Genomic DNA, 8,880 nt, shown 5'->3' with positions numbered 1-8,880 from the left:
CCGCACCACCTCTGCCTTCCTTGTCTGGACCGTGCAGCTGCTCAGATCTTCAAGAGACCTGGAGGTGATGACAGGGAGTGGAGTCTGGGTTTGTTCAGCATTTAACACCCTGGGTTAACCTTGTGCTGCATAAACCATTAGTGGTGATGCATGCCTGTAAGTCAGAGCTAACTGCCATCAGAGAGATGGCAGACGGAACTTGCAAGGTGGCTCAGTGGGTGAAGGTATTTGCCAGGCAACCTTGATAATCTGGCTTTGCACTTCCAGTGTGCTACAAGGCCACAAAACCTGAGTTGATCATTAAACCACACATAGAGGCAGGAGGGAAGCAACTCTGTGTTGTCTGACCTCCACACACACACTGGTATGCATACCCAAACACGTAACTGCCCTGCAAGAGGTTTCCCAAAGCAGTCCCATCTTAGACTCCTACGATGCTGCTGGCTAAAAGCATCTGGTGTCTCTATGTCCAGCTGCATGCCACCAGGCAGAACCTGAAACCCTAAACAAGTCTGCTTGTGAGTCAGTGTTACCTCCAAGAAGGGCAAGCCCTATGTAACACGCCTCAATGGAGAAGCCGGAATGGGGCCTGTATGCACTTACCTGGGCTGGGTGCCATCGTAGTGTCCCTTGACAATGCTGGCCTCAAGAGCCCAACTGTCAATACCAGGAGCAGGGCTTGCTTACCCACTCAGAGTGGCAGCCATTGGGCTACTCGATACAACTTCCCAGACTCTAGGATCAGCCGTGCTGGAAGGAGGCACTGGACCACCTACCTGCTGAGTCGAGCAGGGATGGTACCTCACAGGGTAGGTGTCATACCCACACTCCTTGGTGGGCTCTTTCACCTGCTGCCCCAGTGTCCTCTGAAAAGTAGACAGCTAACTGGTGATGCCCAGGGGGCTGCTGCATGTCCCCAGAGCTTTTGTCTCATGCTTTACCACAGCCTCACCTCTAGCCCCAGTTTCTCAAGTCCTTCCTGGGACCCAAGTACCTGCAGGATACAATTGGTGGTGTTTCCCAGGCACCCCTCACTACCTAGTCCTGAGGCTCGTACCTCATGGCAAAGAGACTGTTCTTCGCTGAAGCAGGACCTGTGAAAACATGGCTATTGTCCTCTCAGTGACTGTTGTGTCCTAGCCACTCTGGTGCCATTTGCTTTCACGGACATCTGGATTTATCCAGACCTCTTATTGGGGTACTAGTGGATGGGTCAGTAGAGGCTTCCACAAGTCCCTCTGGACAGACGGCACAGGATAGTTCTGCATACACAGTAGGACCAACATTCCATGGCAGCCATGTAGAGCTCACAGCCTAGCAGAACTCTAGGGATTGTTGGGCGCAGTGGCCATAACCTTATCCTTATTCTTGAAAGGTCAGTGTAAGAGATTTTGAAACTTTCAGCTAGCCTGCACTACAAAACAAGACTTGGCATAGTGGCATACATTTGTAATCCTGGCACTTCGGAGGTGGAGGCAGAGGGATCAGGACATTACGATCATCCTCACTGGCTATAAGTTGAGTCTAAGACTAGTTTGGGCTATTTAACACCTTGTTTGAAAGAATAAAAAGTGGAAAACACCATGAATGCATCATGTACTGTCCCCAACTTTGGGAACAATGTCCAGCACCGTTGCACTGTGTGTGTGTGTGTGTGTGTGTGTGTGTTCACAGCAGCTCTTTGAAGTTTGTGATGTTTTTCTGTACCTCCAGATGAGGATCTCAGATTTTTTTTCCAGCTGGCCATGGGATCACACACATTTAATCATGATTCTCAGAAGTCAGAGGCTAGCCTGGTCTGTGTAGCCTAACGAGTATTTAGTAGTTTGAATAGTGCAAGTGCATGGAAGAGCTGTGGCAAGAGGCAACTAACTACAGCTGGGCAGTGATGGCTCATGCCTTTAATTCCAGCACTTGGGAGGCAGAGGCGGGTAGATTTCTGAGTTCAAGGCCAACCTGGTCTACAGAGTGAGTTCCTGGACAGCCAGGGCTACACAGAGAAACCCTGTCCCAAAAAAAGCAAACGAAGAGTAGGGGCTGGTGAGAAGATTCAGCGGGTATGAGCACCAAGTGCTCTTCCGAAGGTCGTGAGTTCAAATCCCAGCAACCACATGGTGGCTCACAACCACCTGTAATAAAATCTGATGCTCTCTTCTGGTGGTCTGAAGACAAAGAGTCAACTAGACCACTTCCTTGAGTTCTTAAAGGATGCTGTTAGGGGAAACTCAAGACCAGAGTGGTGAAATCAGTTGTCTGAGATTGTGAAACTCTCCAGAAAACCTAGGATTTGAACACAGGATATTTGGTTCAGGACCTCCCAATTACAATTCTGAGAGAGACTGTCCTAGAACTCATGGTGATCTCCTGCCCCAGCCTTTCAAGTGTTCAAGTGTTGAAGTTACTGGTGTGAGCCATCATGCCTGGCTCTCAAGATTTGCTTTTGAATTCACAGTCCTGTCTCAGATCCAGGCAATCAACCCAGGTTCTCTTACATGATAGGCAGGTGCCCCACCACTAAGCCACACACCCAGCCCTCATTTTTTTTTCTTGTTTCCCCTTTTTTGTTTTGTTTGCATTGAGACAAGGGCCTGCTATGTAGTGGAACTCACTACTTGTCAGTGAATCTCCTGCCTCTGCCTTTCCAGAACAGTCGTATCGTGGCTACAGTATCTTTTTGTGTGCTGCTGAGAATACAGCCTAGAATCTCATACATGTTAGACAAGCATTCTATCACAAGCCACATCTTCAGCACAACAGTTGGAAAATCTACAGGAAAGCAGTGCTTGGTGTATGTGTGGCTGGTAAGCTTATCCTATGGGAGATGGCCACCCCTGGACTTGCCTACTAGACTGGCACATTACCCATTTGGTACAAAATGAAAAAGAATATATGGTTCAGTGTGAAAGTTACATGATATCCCCATTTCCATATTTATCAAATTATGTTCTAATAGAACACAGCCACACCCCTGTTTCTGGTCCTTGGCTGTTTATGTAAGATGGCACATTTGAAAATTAAGATCATTTGGTTCACAAAGCCTGAGCCTAATGTCTTCCGTTGCAAGAAAAAGTTAGCTCTAAGCTGGGCATGATGGTAGGTGCCTGTGATCCCCAGCACTCGGAAGACTGAGACAGATGGATTGTCATGAATTCAGTGCCAGCCAGAGCTACATAGCAAAACTAAAACAATGCTCTTTGCTTTGGTGTGTAGCAGTAGTTACCGGTGCCACTCCATTCATTGCTGCAGTTTTCTGCCTGTGGAGCAAGAAGTGGGTCTGGTTTTAGGAATGCTGTACCCTAGTTTTCATTACAGGCTGCAGCATACAGCAAATGCTTAATTATGCGTAGGTTGCTTGAATCATTGATCACACATGCGATGATAGAAGTGGAATGAGACATACAGGTTTTTATAGGCGTCATATATCACCAAGGGGCTGCTGGGACTGTAGCTCAGATGGTAGTGTTTGCCTAACATGCATGAGGCCCTGGGTTCAATACTGCACAGATCAGGTGGCGGTTCATGCCTGTCGCCGTGGGGGCACAAGGATCTGCAGCTCAAGGTCATCAGTCTGGGCAAGATGAGACCCTATCTAAATTTTACTTCAAACAAATTATCAATGACTGCTAACTTCCCGCTCCTGGCTTCATATACCAGCCTGAAAGATAGCAGGTTCAAGCACTTCTAGGGGAAAAGGAGTGCCCGTTTCTCAGCTTGTTCTGTGGGTAGGGCGCGAGTGGGCCCGGACGGACCTCAGTGGTCTTGGCCAGTGCAATGGGCAGTGACTCGCACCCGGACCCTGCAAAAAAGTGTCGAGCCTTCTCTTCCCGGCCGGCCCCGCCCCCGCAGTCACGTGAGCAGCGGGGGTTTTCCCATTCCCTTTGACGTGACGTCACGGAGGGGTGAGAGCCAATGGGCGTGCAGGCCGGCGGCGCCGGGGAATTCCGCCGCCCCGCCCCCGCCCGCCGCCGCTCGGCCCGGCGCCCCCCGCAGCCCCGGGCGCCGTGCGTCCAGCCCGGCCTTCGGCCCTAGCCTTGCACCGCTCGCCCGGCCGGTGATCGTCCCAGCAGACCGGGCTGTCCGGCTGCCCGGCTTGCCCTCGTGCTCGCTTCGCCCTGAGCTGGCCTTCGGGCTGTCGGTCCCCTACGGGCCGGGCCATGCCGAGTCGCCGCGCTGCCAGAGAGTCCGCGCCCGAGCTAGGGGCCTTGGGTAAGCAGAGTGGAAACTCTGGGGCGGGGCTCGGGCTGGGGGAGTTCGGGGCGCTCAGAGTCATGAGCGGGTTCCCGCAGGGTCCGCGCTTCGGCGCCGAGAGTACAAGGGTGGCTTGGACACTGCGTGAGGAACGAGGCAGAAGGTAGAGGATGGTGAAGGGTCCTGCCGGGGAGGTACAGGCTAGGCGTCCCGCTAAGGAGTGAGAAGGGGGCGGGGCCTGAGCCTGAGGCAAAGAAGGGGGCGGGCCCGGCGGCGGTCGAGAGGAGGGGCGGGGCATAACCCTGAAGGGGAGGAGCCGGACACACATAGGGGCGGGGCCAACTCTTAGAGGAGGCTTCTGGTTTACAGAGTGGGTGAGGCTGCTCTAAGGAGTAAGGGGCGGAGCCTAATCCGGGGAAGTGGCTTTAGACTCTCCAAACAAGGGGGACCCTCCTCCCGCAAGGCCTAAAGTCAAAGAAAGAGGCGGGGCCCAGCTTCAAGATTTAAGGAGGAGCGGCGCCTGCCTGACCTCGAGGAGGAGGATCCAAGACTGTGTGCTTGACAGGAAATAAGGGCGGGGTCAGGCTCTAAGAGCAAGAAGAGGTGTGTGGCTCAGTGAGTGGGCGGGACTTACCCTGGGGTTGGGGTGGGGAGAAGTGGGGCGTGGTGGCAGGCCTAGGGAAAGGGCAGGGCCTGTTCAGAAAACGAAGGGCGGGGCCTGACGCTCGGATCGAAAAGGGGCGGGGCCTGCAGTGAGACGGAGAGGGAAAGTTCTTCAGAGACAAAAGTACTGGGGTTCGGATTTCGCCTTGAGGGAAGGAAGCAGCCAGGGGTTTCCTGAGGCATCTGGAGTCCTCCGAGTCTCACCTTAATGGGGAAAGTAGCGAGTATTGAGTGGTGATTGGCGGGGTCAAGGGCAGAAACGAAAAGCCAGAACTTTGTCAAAAGGTAGAGAGAGAAGGCTCGCCTCACCTGAGCTCGGTAAGGAGGAGGGACTTTATTCAAGGGACCAAGCCAGAGAGAGGAGCAGGCTTGTCAGAGTCTCTGGTCCTGCGTTGTTTGTTGATCCAGGTCTCCATCTCACAGGTTCCAGTGACCTCTCTTCGCTGTCGCTAACAGTCTCCAGAACCACTGGTGAGCAATCCCCCACAGCCCCTGCCCACCTGCTTGTAGGAAATGGGATTGGAGGAGCCCCTGTGGAGAGGCAATGAGTGTACCCACTTTGCAAGCTTTGTCTTTTGTTTCTCTGTCTGGACTCCACCCCCACAGTTCCCTGGCAAGAGCCAGGTAGGCCTGGCTCACTATAAAAAAGGGGCTGCTTGCCCCCTCCTCTCTCTCTTGCTCCCTTGATCCCCCTCTCTCCCCATTCCCTTCCCCCTCTCTCCACGTGGTCATGGCCTGCCTCTACTTGTCTACTTTCTCCTGTTTGCCTGTCTCTGCCTCTACTACTTTTTTAACTCCCCTCCCCATGCCCCAAATAAACTATTCTATATTTTATGGTCGGGTGGCTGGTCCCTCAGGGGGATGGGATGCCTTGGTATGGGCCCACCGAGGCACCCCTTCCCCCATAACTTACCACACACCTTAGAACATATATTAATATCCTTTTATCTTTTTATAATCACAGCACTGTCCCTCCCTACTGGTTTAAATGATTCCTTACATGCTCATATTTCCGAGACATTAGAAACTTGTATAGTTTGTTTGCTGACCCCTAAGTACAGTCCCTTTTAGATGTTCCCCACCATCCATTATCCCAATTGGGGCCTTGGAACTGAATTTCAGAAATGATGTTACCACCCCGTCACATGAGTTCCCTAAAACAGTTTTATTCATCTGTTTCACACCCATTTGTTCCTTTGTGGGGATGGAGAAAGTTAGATGAGTTGATGCTTACAACTTCACAGCGTTCCAGTTCGTAGTAACTGTTCATGGCATAGTCATGACAATAAAAGAGTAATAATAGCTGTTTCTTAGACTGTCGTGGTTCTCAGACCATGTGCGTTCAAGTTATCTAGACCCTCGGTGAAGCAGGGAGAGGGAGCAGGCAGTGGTGATCTATACCTTTAATCACAACACTCAGGCAGATCTCAGTGAGGCCAGCCTGGTCTACATAGTGAGTTCCAGGGCAGCCAGGTGTACAGAGAGAAACCCTGTCTCAACAACAACAGGAACTATTGCCAGTAAGAGCAGTACTTACCTGTGCTGTACTATAGCGTTCCCAGCACAGGGGAAGCTAAAGCAGGGGGATGGGCACAAATCTGAAGCACATAGTGGGACCCTGTATCAAAACACATAAAAAAGACAACCCACAAACAAGATGGACAGAAGATGTAGCTCAGTAGAGAGTTTAGCTAACATGTTCGAGGCCCTGGGTTTGATCCCAGCACTCTATGAAATGAGGCCTATTGGTTCACACCTGTGATTACAGTACTCAGGGGGTGGAAACAGGAAGATAGGAAGTTCAAGGTCAGCCTCAGCTACACGTCCTGTTCGAGGCCTCTCTGAGTGTTTTAGTTGTTTTTCTATTGCTGGGACAAATCACCGTGACTAAGACAAAGGATTTATTTATTTATTTATTATTTATTTATTATATGTAAGTACACTGTAGCTGTCTTCAGACACCCCAGAAGAGGGCATCAGATCTTATTATGGATAGTTGTAAGCTACCATGTGGTTACTGGGATTTGAACTCAGGACCTTCAGAAGAGAAGTCTCTTCTTACCCACTGAGCCATCTCTCCAGCCCTGACCGTGACAACTTCTATAAAAACATTTAATTGTGGCTGGCTTATAGTTTCAGAGGTTTAGTTCATTATTGTCATGGCAGAAACCATAGTAGCATGCAAGCAGACATAGTGCTGGAGAAGGAGCCGAGAGTTCTACTGTACCATACTGGGTATAACATATGAAAACTTAAAGCCCATCCCCACAATGGCACACTTCCACCAGCAAGGCCACACCTACTCCAGCAAGGCCACACCTCCTAAAGTGCTAATCCTTCCGGGCCTATGAGGATAAATTACATTCAAACTACCACATCCTGGCTGTCCTAGAACTCATTCTATAGACCAGGCTGGCCTCAAACTCGGAGATTTGTCCACTTCTGCCTCCCAAGGGCTGAGATTAAGGGTGTACACTGCCACTGCCACCCAGCTTACTATAGCAACCATAGCAAACATTTCATTGGGACTGGCTTACAGTTCAGAGATTTAGCCCATTGTTGTCAGTGCAGGAAGTATGGCGGCATGCAGGTAGACATGATGCTGGAGAAGTAACTGAGATTTCTATATCTAGATCAGCAGGCAGCAGGAAGAGAGAGTGATACTGGGCCTGGTTTGGCCATCTGAAACTTCCAAGCCCACCCCCAGTGGTACTTCCTTCAAGGCTACACCCACTCCAGTGAGGCCATACCTCCTAATAGTGCCACTGCTAAACTCAGAAGCACACTTATTTTGATAAATAAAACAAATTAAAGCAAATAAAACACTCTAATAAATATTAACCAGTGAGACAGTATTTCTACTGTCTTCTGCCCGGACCTTCATGGGATCAAGGCCTAAATTACATAATATCTCTGTTGCTTACTGTATGGGCTCTCTATATAATTCTCAAGGCCTAAATTTCTACTGTCTGAGATAGGCTAGGTGACCTACCCCATGCCTTCAACCTTCTATCTAATTTTTTTTGTTGTTTTTTTGTTTTGTTTTTTTGAGACAGGATTTCTCTGTATAGCCCTGGCTGTCCTGGAACTCACTCTGTAGACCAGGCTGGTCTCCAACTCAGAAATCCGCCTGCCTCTGCCTCCCAGGTGCTGGGACTAAAGGCATGCACCGCCACTGCCAGACAATCTAATTTTTTAGGATCACATCTCCGAGTATTCTATCACCTGTGTCTACTCAGTGTAGCCTGACAATCTGATTTCTTAGGATCAAGTCTCCGAGTATTCTGTCACCTATGTCTACTCAGTGTAGCCCTACAATCTGATTTCTTAGGATCGAATCTCCGAGTATTCTGTCACCTGTGTCTACTCAGTGTAGCCCTACAATCTGATTTCTTAGGATCAAGTCTCCGAGTGTTCTGTCACCTATGTCTACTCAGTGTAGCCCTACAATCTGATTTCTTAGGATCGAATCTCCGAGTATTCTGTTACCTGTGTCTACTCAGTGTAGCCCGACAATCTGATTTCTTAGGATCAAGTCTCCGAGTATTGTGTCACCTATGTCTACTCAGTGTAGCCCGACAATCTGATTTCTTAGGATCAAGTCTCCGAGTATTCTGTCACCTGTGTCTACTCAGTGTCTAAGCCTATTTCCAGGCTCTATCTATTTTTTTGCTCTATCAGGCACAGAAAACCCATAAATCCCATAAGTAAACCATGTTCAAAGACCCTGAGAAATTGACCTGGCAAGACTTTTTCAAACCTTCTCTAAAACATTTTTTGATTCAATCTCCCTGATTTCTCTCTTCTCTGGAGCTTAATATTTGCTGTATCTACCATCTGTCTCTCTGCCTCTCATCTTAAGCTCTTTGTATTATTAGTTCTGAACCATAGGTAGAAATTCCCACATGGCTCAGGAAAAAAAAAATCTATATGTATTTCCTTCTATTCTTAAAAACAATTAAGCTCTTACTCCTCTTTCTCTCCCTTGCCTCTTGTCCCCTTGCTCCCTCTCTTTCCCCATTCCTTTCC

The 8,880-nt window shown here is 49.6% G+C and overlaps 1 protein-coding gene across 4 annotated transcripts in view; it reads left to right on the top strand.

Annotated features, from left to right (window-relative positions):
• Positions 1 to 3,943: 3,943 nt before the first annotated feature.
• Relb (RELB proto-oncogene, NF-kB subunit) overlaps positions 3,944 to 8,880 on the top strand; it is a 26,945-nt gene continuing 22,008 nt past the window's right edge. For 2 of the 4 annotated variants that reach the window (XM_031385587.1, XM_031385585.1), the window contains exons 1-2: positions 3,944 to 4,206; positions 5,275 to 5,322. In XM_031385587.1, coding sequence (XP_031241447.1) covers positions 4,155 to 4,206; positions 5,275 to 5,322 — 100 coding nt within the window. In that variant the 5' untranslated portion in view covers positions 3,944 to 4,154. Of the gene's footprint in view, positions 4,207 to 4,835; positions 5,170 to 5,259; positions 5,323 to 8,880 lie in introns of those variants that run through there. The other 2 variants (XM_031385589.1, XM_031385588.1) reach the window with 2 other exon arrangements.

This window comes from Mastomys coucha, unplaced genomic scaffold, assembly GCF_008632895.1.
Source record: "Mastomys coucha isolate ucsf_1 unplaced genomic scaffold, UCSF_Mcou_1 pScaffold21, whole genome shotgun sequence".
NCBI lineage: Eukaryota > Metazoa > Chordata > Mammalia > Rodentia > Muridae > Mastomys > Mastomys coucha.
This window is presented reverse-complemented; position numbering and strand designations above follow the sequence as displayed.